Here is an 18,741-nt window from a genome sequence, read left to right on the forward strand (position 1 = left end):
ATTTCATCCACCCAACTGTGGAGCGTCCAAAGATTTGTAAGAATGTGAAAAAAGGAAGTCAGAAAATCTGTTTACTGAGCTAGGACACTGAGGTCATGATTGCTAGTATTCTGGAAGATATGCTGATTTTCTTGGCCTGGGGTGGATAGGCATTACATCAAAAAGCAATGTGTCCCAAGCACCTACAGTACCAAACGCTCCTAGCCCTGTTGCAAGTATATCAGAATTAATCACAGATGCAGGGGGCAGGCGTTCTGACTCACAGGCTGAATCACTGAGCTAGAGAAGCACTTAGGAGTAGGACAATAACTACAAACACATCAATCACAAAGAAGTTTTTGAAGCAGCTCGGAAAAAATACCTTGAAGTCTTATACCACACACACTCAAACATCATATGTATTTAAACACCACAAGCTCTCAAACAACACAAGTACGCCAACAAATGCAATAAGCACTCAAACAAACACCGCAAAGTCTCAAACTGTACAGGCACTCAAACACCATAAGCTCTCAAATGTATAGGTGGCAAACTACAAAACTCAGAAAAGCTAATGAACAACTTCAAAACAGCTAACGCATGCCCCCAAAAACCTGACAGCTCATAAGGCAACATACAACTGATAAATAGCCCTGAATAAAGTTAAATTCCATTTTATTGCAACAACTTTCAGGGTTTGTATTGGTACTTTGGGATCATATTTTGCAATTCAGTTTGTTTTTCTGTTAAAATGGAATCCAATGGCCTGATGTATGACATATGGGAATAAAGCATGTTTCTATCCCCCACTCCCTCAGCAATTCAGTCAGATCTTCTCCTGATTGGCCTTTAGCAAGGTAGAATTGTCCTTGACCAATGAATTTCTTTTTTTTATGAGCTAACTTTCTCGAACATATTTTAACAGGGAAGCAAGTCTCTGAGTAGCACTAAAAACATTAGAAAAGTCCATTAGTGCTCTCTACCTGTCTAGCTTACATGTTTCCTCATGTCTACTTTTAAACTTTGCCGATGGATATAAATAGAAACATAGGGCTCGATATTAGCAGGGCGGTGGGTTCTTAGCGGGGGGTCGACTGGGCACGTGGGTAACGTGCCCGGTGAAATCAGTGTGCTCCGTACAGAATCACAGGCTAATTGGAGCCACTTACCTGTGCTTCCGGGTTTCCCGCTGGTAAGCTGCGCGGCGGGCGGACTGCGCATGCGCAGTAAGGTCTGTCAGCTGGAGGAGCCCTATTTAAAGGGGCAGTCCTCCACTGACTGATGCTGCAGGAAAAAGGAAAAATTACAGCCTGGAGCAGCCCAGGGGGAAGGCTGCTCCCAGGTTTAATGATGCCTCACTCCAGGTATCATTGGATGGGGTGAGGAGGAGGGGGAGGACAGAGATCTTCCCCCCCGGCGGGCGGGAGGAAGCAGCCTGTCTCTGCCACCAAGAAGGCCTGGTTCGAGGTGGCAGAGGAGGTCACCAGCACCACCAACATATCACGCACCTGCATACAGTGCAGGAAGTGCTTCAATCACCTAAGTAGGTCAGCCAAAGTGAGTACACTTACTCATTCCCCTACACTCCGACTGCCACATCACCACCCCCATCCCACATCTCCTTCTGCACTGCCAACACTACTCTATCACTTCACCCCTCACACCCACTCAAAGCTCATCCTCATCTTACCTGCACTTACTCAACTCGTCACCACTACCACTCAACGCAATCCTCATACAATCTCATGGCTCTATCTCACACTCACCCTTTCATGCATCTCTTTCACGGTCAGCCTCACCCAACCTGCCACTACCTGTGCTGCAGCCACAGGGCATGTATCACATATGTGCAGTAGGAAGCGTAAGGCAAACGTGTCGTGAGCATGAAGGGGATGCACAAGGGTGTTTGAAGGTTTGTCATGGTGTTTACCTATATTTAATTTCTGATCAACTCACATAACATATTATATTGTCACCACTACTGCCACGTCTTTGCAAATCTTGTCTGGTTTGTGCAATAATGCCCTTTCCTGAGGATCACTATGAAGACCCACAACTGATGCCACCCATTGTGTCACTGCAGAGTAGGTGTAGGTATATTTGCAGGGCTCTTTTGTGCAGACGACTGAGAGACGTCGGCGATGTCCCCGGTGGCACCCTGGAAGGATGCGGAGGAGAAGTTGTTGAGGGCAGTGGTGACTTTGACAGCGACAGGTAAGAAGATGGTGCTCAGGCCAGCCGGAAGCAGCTCGGCATGAAGGAGGCTGCAGATGTCCACGACTACATGTCGAGTGACTCTGAGCCTCTGTGTGCACTGCTGCTCAGAGAGGTCCAGGAAGCTGAGCCTCCGTCTGTGGACCCTGTGCCGAGGGTAGTGCCTTCTGCGACGCATCTCTCTCTGCCGTTGCCCTCCCTCCTGCTATGCAGGTGGATGTGTCACAGCACTGTGTTGTGGAGCTCCACGTGTCAGAGGTGGACGGCGTGGCTGGTGAGGCTGGTGATGCTGTTCGTCCTCCGAGGAGGTCATGACTGCAGCTACGGCAGCCCCCATCCGCAAGATGTACATTTGAGGGGGTCCGCAAGGTAGGTACATGTGTCTGGACACCGGGGTAAGTGTGCAAGTTTGTGAATTTTATTGTTAGGAGGAGGGTGGTGGAGGCCAAACTTTGTCCAAAGTGACAGCGTGGCCTCCTGCAATGAGTGAGGGTCTTCCCCCCCACCTGTCAAATGGACCTTTGCAGCTGCCACAGGCTGATAGCTGCAACACGTCCATTTGAACTGGGAGTGTTTCCCCCAGTATGGGAAACAGTCTCAGTTCATTTCAAAATCCCAGCCCTCCTAAAATATCAGGTCAATCAGGTCTGTAAACAACCTGAAGTACCTGTTTAAGCACTTTAAGTGGCACCCCGCCGGCTTCAATTGCCGACGGGAGTCCCACATGTGGGGGCTGCACACGCAAGTCAGCATGTCACTGGGGAACCCGGAAGTGGGCGGGTTGGAGTCGGGCTCCAGACCCACCCTGGGAATCCCGGATTTTCGCAACCCCCCCGCCACGAACGCACCCGATCGCGGGTGCGAAAATCGAGCCCATAGAATCTTACAACACAGAAGGAGGCCATTCAGCCCATCGGCCTGTGCCGGCTCTTTAAAACAGCTATCCAATTAGTCCCACTCCCCTGTTCTTTCCCCATAGCCCAGCAATTTTATCCCCTTCAAGTACTTATCCAATTCCCTTTTGAAAGTTACTGTTGAATCTGCTTCCACTACCTTTCAGGCAGTGCCTTGGAGATCATAATAAGTCGCTGCATAAAAAAAATTCTACTCATCTCACCTCTGTCTCGAGAAATGACTCTTAATTATGGTCTACTTGGGTAAGACAGTGCTGGATTGCCAATGTGTCATCCCACAAAGTGGCAGGATGCAAGTTCTTGTTTGAAATCCTCCCGCAAAAAATTCCCAAACTTAGCTGGGCAGGAGTGATGCAGGAGTGACAAAGCAGAGGCTAGATGTTCCCTCACAGGGAGGAGAAGGGACGGAGTTTCACCATCAGTCACTCTCACGCACTTTTGACTGGACAATCCCACACCATCATTAATAAAGGTCTTGCAGCAAGGCATCCATGCACCAGCTGAGTTAGGACCTGGTGCCTGGTACAGAGAGGACTAATGAGGAAGAGTAGGGGAAAAGCAGAAAATAATTCAGCAAAGCCATCAAACAGGAAAATAGAAACTTACCTCTCTGCAACTTTAGACATTTTTAATCGATGCCTATCTAGCTGCATTTGCCAGAGCTTTATCTGTAAAAGGAAAGAACATCAAATCAAACTCACCAAGCTGGACAGGATTGGTTCTACTGTATAAATCATATTTGATTAATATTACCAACCTGTTGATGTAACTCTTCCACTGTGGGTTGTTTTGCTTCTGGTACAGGTGCGTGGGTGGGACTGTGACCTCGGACATCGTTTTGTAGTCCGTAGACAGACTGAAGAACAGGATGCAAAAGGGAAGTATTAGGAACTCTTACTGGCACTGACTTGTTTTAAAGTTACGTTCATTTTCCTTTCAATTTACAATAATTTTCAATCTTATTCAGCTAAATAAGATATTTTAGTTCAAGACTGCGATTTCAATGTATACGTGTTAATACATTTTCCTTTACTGTTCAGAAACATGAAGCTGGATTTTGAATTAACAATTAGCATTGGCCTTTACATAATGGTAATTGCGATCCAGGATTCCATGGCACTAAACATCTTTCTATTAGGCAGTTTGATTTTTCCAAAAGAACTGCTTTGTATATTTCAATTTTTGATTATTATGGCTGGTGTTTACCACTTCTGCACTCTTCATCACTGAATTTTCTACCCATTCACTTTAATGGAGGGGAAATTGCGTGCAAGAGGGCACAGAAGCAGAATTTCTGGCCCTATGTATTTACTTCTAACACCTTATGCACTACTACAGTCTGTCTGGGGTAAGGGGATGGAGTAGCTGCATACAGCACTAGTAAAGAACAGCTTCTCATTAATTGGAATATCCAGTGAATGGTCAATAATCACAGTCAAAACCTTTTCTTTTTCTACCTGTTGGGGGACACTCCTTTGCTGTGTGCTCAGTACTCATCAGCCAGTGGTCAAGGTGATCAGTTCAAAATTCAGTGCGGCTTCTCTGCACAGGTTCAAATCTTACTATCTGTCATTATGTACGGAGTCGTACAACACCAGGTTATAGTCCAACAGCTTTATTTGAAATCACAAGCTTTCACCTGACGAAGGAGGAAAGCTCCGAAAGCTTGTGATTTCAAATAAAGCTGTTGGACTATAACCTGGTGTTGTACGACTCCTTACATTTGTCCACCCCAGTCCATCACCGGCATCTCCACATCATATCTGTCATTACATTGTTGCCAATTTTCAGCACATGGCTTGATGACTCGAAATGCAGGGTGTGCAAGCTTTGGGTGTCTTCATGTGGACAGTGCAGGAGGGAGACATTTTGGGCCCGATTTTACCAGGGGTGCGGGTTGGCAGCGGGTGGTCGAGCGGGCTCGAGGAAAACGCGCCGGCCAAATTGAGTGCGTTGCGCACGCGATCGCGGGATGATTGATGTGATTAGCCGGCAGTTACGGGTTCCGCGCTTCTCAGCTGCGTGCCGGCGGCCTGCGCATGCGCATTGACGTCTGAGCGATGGTTGCGCTCTATTTAAAGGGGCAGTCCACCAAAGCCCCTCCAGCCACAAACTACACTCCATCAAGGATGGAGGAGCACAGGGGTAAGGCTGCTCCCCGTTTCACGGACCACGCCCTCCAGGTGCTGCTGGACGGGGTCCGCATGAGGGGGGAGACGCTGTTCCCCACGGATGGAAGGAGGTGCCCTGCCAGCGCCACCAAGAGGGCATGGGAGGAGGTGGCCGCGGAGGTCACAAGCAGGGGAAACACCACCCGCACTTGGATTCAGTGCCGCAAGAGATTCAATGACCTCACCAGGTCCGGAAAAGTGAGTACACTAACGCATTCTGCATCACTCCGTCTTCCACATCACCTCAAACACCTCACAACCCCATCTCCACTGACAGTACTGCGCTCCCGCACCAATCCTCACAGCCACCCAACTATCATCCTCACAGTGCCTGCACGTACCCACCGTCCCTGTCCCCACTCGACCACTACCACACACCCCAATGCCCATACAATGGGATGGCCATGTGGCACACGCATCCTCCCATCCATCTGGCACACGTTCAACCCAATCACACCAATGCTTGAAGCGTCTCACATTGTAATCATCACTCAATAACGTTTTTGTGTTTTGCCCTCACAGGAGAAGAGGGCCAGGAACGCACGCGATAGGGCATGCACCGGAGGGGGCCCGCCACACGAGATGGCCCTGACAGACGCCGAGGTCGAGGCACTGGAGATCAGCCGCACGCTGCATTGCCTGTCGATGGCGGATGGCGAGTCTGGTTCTGGCGAAACGGCCGGTAAGGGAAAGCTGGCACTCATCACTCATGATCGTGAATGATCGTAGCATCACATGGCATATGCCGCACCGCCACATTTGGTCACATGCCTGATATTTCCCTCTGTTCTCTTCCAGGACCGTCTGCGATCGACGTCTCGGTTGAGGGCGATTCCTCAGAGGACATGCCCGTCTCTGAGGGTGCATCGTCACACATGAGCCTTGCATCCACCAGCGCAGATATACACACCTCGGTGGGTCCCCCCCCTCAGCTAGTTGGGATTGCACATGGTGAGTCACCGCGCACACATGAGCATGAGCAGACCCTGGTGGCAGGGTCAGCCGCGGAGGGTCCGCGTCGGTGGGAGCACTCTTCTCCAGGCTTTGCTCAGCCGGACCCAGATGCTGAACCCAGGGGGCCACCTGTCAAAAGGAGAGTCGTCGAGGGGCACCAGAACATTGCTGAGGTACTGGGAGAGGTGCCACGCGCACTCTCCACAATCGCACGGAGGATGGAGGAGTCCAACTCCTGCATGAGGGGAATGGTGGCACAGGTGCAGGAGGGTATCGCCGAGATAGTGTCGCAGGGACGTGAAGGCATCTCTGAGATAGTGTCGCGGGTAGGTGTGGGAACGTCTGCGGTGGAGGACAGGCTAGCCTCCCTCGAGCGTCACGCACAGCTCACCAATGAGTCCATCCAGGCCCTCACAACGGCTGTTCGGATTCAGGGTGAACAACATTCTGCCGCCATCAACAGGTTGACAGATACATTGGAGGTGGCCTTGCAAGGTCTCACCCACGTCATCCAAACTGCCGTCCAGCAGGGTGGAAGGGGTGATGTGGGCCTTGGCCATGAGAGGGAAGATGGTGAACGGGGAAATGGAAGTGTGGACGCTACTCAAGGCGCCCCCAAGTCTCACCCGTTGCCCCCCTCTCAACCAGTGCCCGCAATAGTCCATCCTCTCCAGGTGGCCGAGTCTGCCCCTGCACAGGTGCAGGAGGAGCAGTCTGTGGAGGTGCCCTCACGGGCACCGAAACCCAGGGGGCGTCGGCCCAAAGCATCTACCCGGTCAGGGCACGAACAGGAGCAACCTGCCACCACCTCTGCTGGAGCCACAGGGGTAGCACCACGTAGGGGGTCCCGAAAACGAACGCCTAAAGTTCCGTGAGCACACAGGGATTGCACCAGGGTGTTTGTCGTTTTTTTTTAATTTTCTACTCTTTGAATGTCACCACAAAATAAACTCACTTTTTCTCACCAATGCTGCCACCTCTTGTCCATAATTCTGCGGCTTGTGCAATATGTCCCTTCCGTGCGCCTCATCATGACGACGACCACCCCGTCCCACCCATTGAGCATAATCCAGTGGGTGCAGGTGTACAGGCACCACTCTTCTGTGGAGGGAGCCTGTATGGACCCTCGTCTGTGCACGTTATGACATGTGAACGCCTCACACAGTGTGATGTTAGGAGAACCGTTGGCATATGAGTGCCTCCCTGGCCTGACGAGCACGCAGGTGAGCCGGTGTTCGGCGCATGGGTCGTTCCTCCTCCTCTCCCTCTTCCTCCTCCTCCTCTTCCTCCTCCACCTCCTCCTCATTGTCGTCCTCAATGTGGGTGGCGGGTGTGCATGGGGCCTCCTCCAGCGGCACCCCTCTCTGTAGTGCCATGTTATGCAGGGCACAGCAGACAACTATAATTCGTCCCACTCTGAATGGCGTGTATTGGAGCGCTCCCCCGGAACGATCAAGGCACCTGAAGCGCATCTTGAGCAGCCCTATAGCCTGCTCAATTGTAGACCTGGTAGCAATGTGGCTGTCATTATACCGACGCTGTGGCTCGGTAATGGGGTTCCTCAGAGGTGTCATAAGCCACGTGTGCAGGGGATATCCCTTGTCGCCGAGGAGCCAGCCGTTGCCGGCGTTGGGTGTGTGGAAGAGGGGCGGGACGGTGGACTCCCTGAGGACGAAGGCATCGTGGCAGCTGCCAGGGTATCTGGCGCACACGTGTAGGAATCTCTGGCGGTGGTCACAAATGAGCTGGGCGTTCATGGAGTGATACCCTTTCCTGTTGATAAACAGCCCTGGCTCATGTGGAGGTGCCCGTATTGCTATGTGGGTGCAATCGATTACACCCTGCACCCGTGGGAAGCCAGCCACAGCATGGAATCCAACCGCCCTCTCCGTCTGGCTGCGCTCATCCATGGCGAAGTTGATGTAGGTCGAGGCCCTGCGGAACAACCCATCGGTGACCTGCCTTATGCACTTGTGTGCAGACGACTGACAGACCCCGGTGATGTCCCCCGTGGCACCCTGGAAGGATCCGGAGGCGAAGAAGTTGAGGGCAGTGGTGACTTTGACGGCGACGGGTAAGAAGATGCTGCTTGGTCCATCCGGGAGCAGCTCGTCATTGAGGAGGCTGCAGATGTCGGCGACTACCTGGCGAGTGACTCTGAGCCTCCGTATGCACTGCTGCTCAGAGAGGTCCATGAAGCTGAGCCTCGGTCTGTAGACCCTGTGCGGAGGGTAGTGCCTCCTGCGACGCATCTCTCTCTGCGGATGCCCTCCATCCTGCTGTGCAGGTGGATGTGCCGCAGCACCGTGTTGTGGGGATGCATGTCTCTGAGGCGGACGGCGTGGACTGCGAGGCTGCTGAGGCTGGTCATCCTGTTCGTCCTCCGAGGATGTCAACGCAGCACCCATCTGGCAGGTTTAGGTTTGCGGGGTTGTGCACGCTAGAAAAGTGTGTCCTCGCACAGGGGTTGGACTTCCACGCCGGTGAATCTTCTTGCTTGGAGGAGGGTGGTGGAGGGCAGGCGTTGCCCAATGTTACGGAGTGTCCTCCTGCGTTGGTGAAGGCTCTCCCCCCCCCCACCTGTGGAATGCACCTTGGCAGCTGCCACAGGCTGCTGGCTGCAACACGTCCGTTGAGAGTGTGAGTGTTTCCCCCAGTATGGGAAACAGTCTCATTTCACTGTAAAATCCGACACCTGTTAAATAAACAGCTCAATCAGGTCATTTAATGACCTGAAATACCAAGATAAATACACTCAAGTGGAACCCCGCTGGCTTTAATTGCCTGCGGGATTCCCACCAGCGGGGCCAACGCACGCACCCCCGCACGTCACCGCGCAACCAGGAAGTGGGCGGGATCGAGGCGCGATCCGGTCCCGCTCCTCGAAACCGGGATTTTAGAGGCCCCCCCGCCGAGAACGCACCCGGAACCGGGTGCTAAAATCGGGCCCTTTGTTTGTTTTCCCTGGCTGTACCATTTTAATATAATTCTGTTGTAGATTTTGTCATTTTTGAAAATGATGTTTTGGTAGGCTAAATACTCCATGAATCTCAAGTGCTACCCACTCCATAGGGGAAGCACTTGGCATTCCCACGGGGTTTGGCTTTACCAATTCCACTGGCCTATCCCAGAGTAGGACACTTTGACTGTGTACAATAACCACAACTTGCATTTATGCAGTGCCTTTAATGTAGTAAACTGTCCCAAGGCACTTCACAGGAGCATTATCGAACAAAATTTGACACCGAGCCACATAAGGAGATATTTGTTTCATTGTGTACACATGTTTCCAGTGTCCTTTTGCAATGTGCGTAATCTTATATTCGTCCACATTAAAATCAATCTGCCATTCCTCAGCCTATCTATCAAAATGGTCCAGATCCCTCTAAATGCTATCGATCTCCATTTAGCTTGATCTCATCAACACAAATCTTATAATATTTCAAGAAATACTCTCCTCTGTATAATTTATGAAAAGGGAACCAGTGAAACAGGATACAGAGAGAGAACCAGAGAAATGACAGAAGGAAAAGCAGCTTTTTGTGTACAAGGAAAAATATAAAGATAAAATCAGAACTGAAATGTACAGAAAAAGTATGTGGTGATAAAAATACAAAAACCAGCCTGACAAATTATTAGTTATTTAAATTTTGACTTTCCACCAATAATAGGAATATTATAAATCTTACTTTGTGCGGGTAACTGTTAGGTGGGTGATAAACCTGCTACTAAATGCCCAAGGGAAATCTCAGCTAAATTTGCAGTAGAGGCTAATTGCATTTTTTCCTAATATTCACTGTCCATTTGATAGGATTTTATTCATGCTTAGTTTTATTTATTACATGTTTATTGGGAAATAATTTGCTGTTGTTTAACGGTACATAGTATTTACAGTGCAATGAGTGCCTGGGAGTGATTACCAAGCAGTAATCTAATTAAAGGGTCAGGATAATGTGATAAACTCAGAGTAAAGCTTGAGCAATTATAATAATCAACTGAGTCCTGGGATGAGATTACAGCCTTGAAATCAGTTCAGGGTATTTACTATTCTTGCAATATGCACTGTGAAATTCACACGATGGCTTTAATAAGTCATTTATCAATTTTTTTCAAAAGATAACACAGCAAGAATTGATGGCCCTTGAGCTCCTTGGGATTTATGATTAATGGCATCTTCGCTGAAGAATACTCAACTTTTATATTAGCCTAAGTTTGTCACTATGGGTGTAGTTTAGACCCGAATGATTCAGTGTGGATTTTAGACAAACTCAAATGAAAGGATGTTATTTGCACCCAATTTTCCAAGGTCATCTTATTAGCATAGCTCGAAGTGCAGATTTGGACTAGTCAGGGAGCATACAAGTGGTGGCAATAGATAACTGCATGTAAGTAAAATTTAAAGGAATGTAGACAATTTTTAAAAATTCATTCATGGGATGTGGGTGTCGCTGGCAAGGCCAGCATTTATTGCCTATCCCTAATTGCCCTTGAGAAGGTGGTGGTGAGCCGCTTTCTTGAACCGCTGCAGTCTGTGCGGTGAAGGTACTCCCACAGTGCCATTAGGTAGGGAGTTCCAGGATTTTGACCCAGCGACGATGAAGGAACAGCGATATATTTCCAAGTCGGGATGGTGTGTGACTTGGAGGGGAACGTGAAGGTGGTGTTGTTCCCATGTGCCTGCTGCCCTTGTACTTCTAGGTGATAGAGGTCGCAGGTTTGGGAGGTGCTGTTGAAGAAGCCTTGGCGAGTTGCTACAGTGCATCCTGTGGATGGCACACACTGCAGCCACGGTGCGCCGGTGGTGAAGGGAGTGAATGTTTAGGGAATAGCACAATTGAAGGGAATAGCACAAATGGGTGACTGAAATACTGAAAGCCTTTGGAAAGGCATCTCAACCTGTTAGTAGCCTTTGCCTTGCTGAAGGGGAAGGGGACTAATAAGCGACAAGCATTAAGGAAAAGGAAACTCAATGAGCTGGCAAGAGACTGCAAGCAAGTGACAAAGCAGCTCAGCGCCCAACCTACTGTTCATTGACTGCTAAAGTGGACCTGTTGGAGCGGGAAATGATTATGAGGAAGCGGAACCATAGAATCATAAGGGTTTACAGCACAGAAGGATTTCATTCGGCCCATTGTGTCTGTGTTGACTCTATGCTAGAGCAATCCAAAACTAATGCCAGTGCCCTGCTTTCTCCCAATAGGCCTGTATCTTCCTCTACTTCAAATATTTATGCAATGTTCACTTAAAAGATGCAATGGTCTTTGCCTCAACCATTCTCTTTGACAAAGCATTCCATACTCCAACAACCTTCTGCACAAAGAAATATCTTCTCATTTCACTCTCCTAGTGACAATTTTAAATTGATGACCCCTCATGACTGACTCCCCAAACAGAGGAAATAGTCTTTCACTATTTACTCTGTCAAAACTCATCAGAATGTTAAAAATCTCAATTGCATTTCCTCTTAGCTTCCTCTGCTCCAGTGGTATTAGTTCTAGTATCTGAAGTCTCCCCTCATAACTATATTTTCCCATCCTTGGCATAATCTTGGTAAATTTATGCTGTAAGCGCTCTGAATCAAATACCTCAACAGGCCATTCTGGCCCAGGCTAAACATTCATTTTCCTTAGCAATACAAAAAAAAACTCCTCTTTCCAAGTAACATTAGCTCAGAACTTTTAGCTAATAAACGTAAATACACTGAAAAATAATGATTACAAATGAAAAAAAATCCACCACTCATGCCTCAAGAGTTATTTGTAAATGTTCTGCCAGGTTTGTCACCATATATTATTGTTCCACAACAGCAGGCTGAAAACTACAGCTCCTATGATATATTTCATATGCATATCATTTGTCCACAGAAGCTGGAGCTCCCTAGTCCTTGGCTACTTGGTTGTCATGTGACAGAGGTTATTGAGGTGTGTTCTAGAATTTATGAAATAGATTTTCATCTACACCGTCCAGGCAACAATCTGGAAGAGCAGATCACCTGCACTTTATATAATCCGCCTGATTTTTATTCGAGTAATGTCTTTTTCAGAAGGGAGTTTTCTTTGCCCTTCCCCAGACCCATTGGAAATACATATCAGTCACAAACGGGGTGCAGGCCCAGTGTTATGGATCTCAGCCCTTTTTTCTACCTGCACTGCCTGAATTTTTAAATTCATTGCAGGTAGGTTTAAAAGGTGTCCAGGAGGTCCCCTGGGCCTTTTTTTAAATCCGACTGACACCACGCTGGAATTACACTCACAAGCACTTGGGCGCCTGCCTTCTTCAGGGAGTCTTACATCACTTATCTCAGGAGTCATGTTTTCCTTTGTGTATAAAGTTAAAGATTTTTTCTTATTTAACTTTTAAAAATAATGACAGTTTAGTAAAAGTATTTTTCATTAACTTTACACACAGGAAATTATACCACCTTTGCAAATTTATACCATATTTTTTTTCTCCAATTTATTCTCTTTAAAACACCTCATACATTCATAAAACATCTTCTTAGTCCCCTTAACATCCTTTAGAATTTATTTAATCACATTTATTTCACCTCAGGCTATCTTTTAGTAGTTTTCATTTAGTTTTCTATATTTTCCAATCTCCCCTGTTTATGAAGTCTTTTAAGACATTTCTATTCCTCCCTGTCCTATTTTAAGTTCTCTTTGTTTGAGTTGAAGTCCAAGTTTTGAAACTGATCTACTGACCATATGATGTGTATGTAATTTGAGCCATCGCTAATACTTGCTTAAAAGCACTTAATTTTCATTTGGTATTTTCTCTCTGGTATATTTTCTCAATTCGTCCTACCCATGTCGACCCTCATGGTTTTATAAACCACCTTTCCTGAAATCTGTTACATTCATTTCATCGTCTTAGACGAATGTCACAAGTTTGTATTAAGCCAATCACATTCACTTTCTGATTCCTCATAAAAGCCTCAAACTCCATTATCTGGTTCCTTAAACTTCTTTACATTATTTCAGTGAGCGAGTGGTAAATAGATGAATAGATTCCCTAGGGAGACGGTGGAAGCAGATGGTATTGATTCATTCAAATGTAAATTAGGTAGATTTCTTTCAGAAAATAATATTTTGGGATACAATATATGAGTAATTTGAGACGTGACATATGGTAAGTGTAGCATGCCTGGGAGGACCATCACTGGGGATTTCCTCATCTCATGTCTGGGTCCACTGCAGACTAATTGATGGAGATTGACTGCCATGATACACCAGCTGCATTATTGTTGTATCATGCGACTACCAGGATGGTAGAAAGCGAACTAGATGCACTTTGGTCTTTTTTGTCTAGCAATTCCTATGTTCCTATGAATGCCACATAATTTCTCCTCAACAACCGTACTCTACCTCTGACCAAAAGAACTGCCAAAACAGATTCTAGTATCAGTTAACCCAACTTTTATTACCTGTTACAGTGTGTGTTGCAATTCAATGGATTCTCCCCCGGTGCATCCCCTTAATGAAAGTGTAAGGAACCTCTAGAGATGGAAATAGTTGAACTACAGGTGCCATGGGTATTGCTGGGTGTCTGCCTAGCCTGCGTGCTATTTGCCACAGATGGAGTCATTTAAGGAGGTGGCCGGGTGTTCTGGATGTGACATCAATTTGAGTGGCAACTCTATAATGTGTGCCAGCTTCTATCATTCCCCTATTGCTAGCACTCCCTCAGAAAGACTGGAAATCAGTGGGCTGCAATAAGGTTGTTGTTGTGTTAAACTGTTCCTCAGCATGGTGAATCCAGCCAAGACTGATTGCTGCAGACTGGAGCTCAAGGTCTCAAAAGTTCCAGTCAAAGCAGTTATGATGGAAACAAAACCAGCACTTAGGATCTTTTCCAAGGGGGGAGGTTCACTATAGGGGGCCTGATAGTGGCCATGTTCTTCACAGTCCACATCTTGGTCAGGTGGTCATGCAGCATTGCACAGATGCAGGTTGTAGACTCTTTTGTAGACGCCCAAACCTTTCAGGCTGCTTGGCACACTCACAAAGTTTTGACGTAGAGCTATCAAAGTGCATTTCTAGGCAGGCACTGTGCGGTCCTAATCCCTGGCTTCAACAGCTGAAGCAGCCCTTAAGCTTGACCTCTGGCCAGTGGATACTATCTCCTGAAATTCCATTTGCACGTCCTCTTCACTCATGCTCTGTGATTCACCAAGAACTCCTTCTTTCAATTCACTAACTGATCCTCCCCCCACCACAGTGGGGGGGGGGGGGGTGCAGGGGGAACTCTACCATCTGCAGCTGTGGATATATGTAGGAGTATGCTTGCCACTGCAGGTTTGGCTGATGCAGGGACCTGTGAGGTGCTCAGTTAAGGCTGTACATCAGATTCTCCCACCTTTTTCATTTCAGCACCTAAAGGAACAGAAGAATGTATTTGGAATGCCAGCATTAAGAACTCCTTGGAAAATAGAAATGCATGGCAAAAGACTTCAGTGTGTTAGGATGCAATATCAGTCTATTTCTGAGGGAGTGGATGAGCGAGTAAATAAGGAGATAATCAACAAAAAGCAAAGGATACAAGCCATGATCTTGGGAGAGGCCTCCCAGCAACCCCCCTTCTCTTCTATTGCCTCCAGATCCATAAGTTTCATTTGACTCCCCCCCTCCTCCCCAGCTGACTGTGTGTACTACCTCTAGTTGTCTGTTTGGTAGTTTTCCACATACATTTAATGGGCCACATGGTCAACAAATAGATATTGTAGCATTACACAGTGCACAGTAATATAAGCATGAGTGTGCATGGATAGTTGGAAAATGCAGTGCATTCTCCTTCTCTGAAGGATATTGAGTTTAGAGGAATGTTTAAATTAATCTTGAACTAAATTTGAAGATCCTCAGCTGTGCACTTTCTTCTAAATATATGCACATATCCCAGTTGTAAGTCTCCAAGCACCTCGATAAACTATCTGTAGTAAACAGAGGTAGATAGAGGTCAGAATATGATCATTTTATGGTAATGATATTTTACTGAGACTGTTGGAACTCATTTGGATTTGACCAACCAAACCCAAGAAAGGATTTTGCTGCTAACTTGGCTAGTGCTAAAACAGCTGATCATCCCGAAAGAGGGAAAACTAATTTCATGGATGTAGAGAGGAAGGTCCTAGTGGAATTAAGTTGGCATGGAAACTCATTATTTCCAATGTATCTTTGGGGAACTTGCCATTAGACCAGCAAAGCAGAGTTCCTTTAGGAAAATTATTATTTGTAAGAAAGACATGGCTGCAGAGTTGGACAGACTGAAGAGTAACTCTTTATAGAAGGGAAGTGGCTGTATTGAATCAATCCCTGTGAACTTATTCATTACACACTGGCGCAGTGCTAATCCCTCCAAACTCATTCACAACGCGTTTCTATTGTCAGTCCGACTGTTCCTATGAGCTCGTTCACTTCACCCTGGCATTGGATCAATCCCTACGAACTCATTCACTACAATGTGGCATTGAGTCAATCCCTGTGCATACACTCACAACACACTGGCATTGTGTCACACCTGTGAACTCATTCACGACAAGCCAGAGTTGTAAACCCATATCCATCCTCCACAGTTGCAAAAATTAATGAGAACTGTAGTGGAACATTAGAAAATGCCCCACAAATGAATGAGTAAAATAACAATGCAGTTATAACGAGCCGGATTTTGCCATGCCAAGCTTTTACACACAAGTTCCTCTAAACTAGAAATCCAAAAAGCACAACATCCTCTTCAGGGCATCTGGGACCTGAGTGAACAGGGCAAGCAGCTGTGTATCCCCTTAACCAATCAGACTGAAGAATCATTAATTAGCAGCGCAGAGACTGAATCACTAAGTGTAAGTTAGAATAACAAATTCAATGTCAAATCAGGTACAGAAAGCGAAATAAAGTGAAGGTAAGAAAGAATGAATTAGGAGACAGATAAAAGAGACAGAAAGAAAAAGTTAAAAAAAGCCCTGTTAACCTCACTGTTATTTTTACAGCAAAATCCAGCCCATTATGTTTGGAAGTAAAATGTATAATTTCTGTAATAAAACTGTAATAAAAATTATAAATAATATTTTTTATATTTTCAGGTGTTATCCAGTTATATGTTTGGCACGGAAAACTGCAAAACATTGCTTCTGGAATGATGAAAGCCTTCACTTAATCTCTGCTCATTAGTAGCACAGAATGAAGGCTATAAAATGTTACTGACTATATGGAAATTATTCAAATATTATTATTTGAAACTGTTAGAATCTATAACTATTTCCAGCTAAACAGACACAGATGACAAAAACAGTACAGCTTTAAGAAGTTGTCAGAAAGGCTCCAAGAAGTTTTATCTACCTTCTTTGATCCAATAAAAACAACAATGTACCTCCAGGACCAAGGACCCAACTGAAGGAAACAGGCCACATTTTTCTTGGTAGGGACTTGTGAGTCACGCTAATGACCTGTCCAGGTAAAAAGGGATTTTGTTATGGAAACATGATCACGAGCATGATCTACCGGGTGTAAAGCAGTGGAAAAAATGATGCGTGAGAGTTTGAAATTTTAGCATTAATTTTATATGGACCACCCCTCATTTCCATCAAAACTGAGGCCTTAATGAGTCTGAAGCACAATTGGCGTATAGACTGCAGGCTTTAAGGCATTTCCTAGTGACATTATTGTGTGCTGTGAGCCTCGGGTGCTCTGTAGGCCTCAAGTGTCAATGCGTCATACTGCAGGGACCTGACAGCTGATATCCATGGGTGCCAAAGATTGCATTATTGGTTCTAATTTTACCCAGAAGGTTAATACAACACCTTTTATAACATCCCTAATGTCATAAAATGTCCCCAAAATCTCACGCACCATTTCTTCCACTGCTTAACACCCGGTAGATCATGCTCAGGGTTGTTTCCATAACAAAATCCCTTTTTACGTGCACAGGACATTAGCGTGACTCACAAGTCCCTACCAAGAAAACTATCTAGATGCAATGGGGGCAATCACTCCATTATTTCCCATTGAAGTGCCAATACATTGGGTTCCATATTGATCTGCCAAGACATTAGGTTCATCGTTGTTCTACCAATACACTGGTTCCACAATGCCCTGTTCATACACTGGTCCCACATTGCTGTGTCAGTGCACCGGTTTCCACATTGCTCTGCCAATACATCGGGTTCCACATTGTTCTGTGAATACATTGGGTTCCACATTGCTCTGTGAATACATCGGGTTCCACATTGCTCTGTGAATACATCGGGTTCCACATTGCTCTGTGAATACATTGGGTTCCACATTGCTCTGCCAATACATCGGGTTCCACATTGCTCTGTGAATACATCGGGTTCCACATTGCTCTGTGAATACATTGGGTTCCACATTGCTCTGCCAATACATTGGGTTCCACATTGCTCTGTGAATACATTGGGTTCCACATTGCTCTGTGAATACATCGGGTTCCACATTGCTCTGTGAATACATTGGGTTCCACATTGCTCTGCCAATACATCGGGTTCCACATTGCTCTGTGAATACATTGGGTTCCACATTGCTCTGTGAATACATTGGGTTCCACATTGCTCTGCCAATACATCGGGTTCCACATTGCTCTGTGAATACATTGGGTTCCACATTGCTCTGTGAATACACCGGGTTCCACATTGCTCTGTGAATACATCGGGTTCCACATTGCTCTGTGAATACATCGGGTTCCACATTGCTCTGTGAATACATCGGGTTCCACATTGCTCTGTGAATACATCGGGTTCCACATTGCTCTGTGAATACATTGGGTTCCACATTGCTCTGTGAATACATCGGGTTCCACATTGCTCTGTGAATACATTGGGTTCCACATTGCTCTGTGAATACATCGGGTTCCACATTGCTCTGTGAATACATTGGGTTCCACATTGCTCTGTGAATACATCGGGTTCCACATTGCTCTGTGAATACATCGGGTTCCACATTGCTCTGTGAATACACCGGGTTCCACATTGCTCTGTGAATACATTGGGTTCCACATTGCTCTGTGAATACATCGGGTTCCACATTGCTCTGTGAATACATCGGGTTCCACATTGCTCTGTGAATACATCGGGTTCCACATTGCTCTGTGAATACATTGGGTTCCACATTGCTCTGTGAATACATTGGGTTCCACATTGCTCTGTGAATACATTGGGTTCCACATTGCTCTGTGAATACATTGGGTTCCACATTGCTCTGTGAATACATCGGGTTCCACATTGCTCTGTGAATACATTGGGTTCCACATTGCTCTGCCAATACATCGGGTTCCACATTGCTCTGTGAATACATTGGGTTCCACATTGCTCTGTGAATACATTGGGTTCCACATTGCTCTGTGAATACATTGGGTTCCACATTGCTCTGTGAATACATTGGGTTCCACATTGCTCTGTGAATACATTGGGTTCCACATTGCTCTGTGAATACATTGCGTTCCACATTGCTCTGTGAATACATTGGGTTCCACATTGCTCTGTGAATACATTGGGTTCCACATTGCTC

General features: G+C 46.4%; 1 protein-coding gene across 1 annotated transcript in view; it reads right to left on the minus strand.

Moving 5' to 3' along the window:
- The window catches only part of LOC137324152 (regulator of G-protein signaling 7), a 307,861-nt gene that overhangs the window by 21,543 nt on the left and 267,577 nt on the right, over positions 1–18,741 (minus strand). Inside the window, exons 10-11 of the mRNA XM_067988293.1 lie at positions 3,865–3,963; positions 3,714–3,775 (exon numbers count right to left, since the gene is read on the minus strand). Of these exons, the coding sequence (XP_067844394.1) occupies positions 3,714–3,775; positions 3,865–3,963 (161 nt within the window). The remainder of the gene's footprint in view (positions 1–3,713; positions 3,776–3,864; positions 3,964–18,741) is intronic.

This window comes from Heptranchias perlo, chromosome 8 (genome assembly GCF_035084215.1).
Source record: "Heptranchias perlo isolate sHepPer1 chromosome 8, sHepPer1.hap1, whole genome shotgun sequence".
NCBI classification, from domain to species: Eukaryota; Metazoa; Chordata; class Chondrichthyes; order Hexanchiformes; family Hexanchidae; genus Heptranchias; species Heptranchias perlo.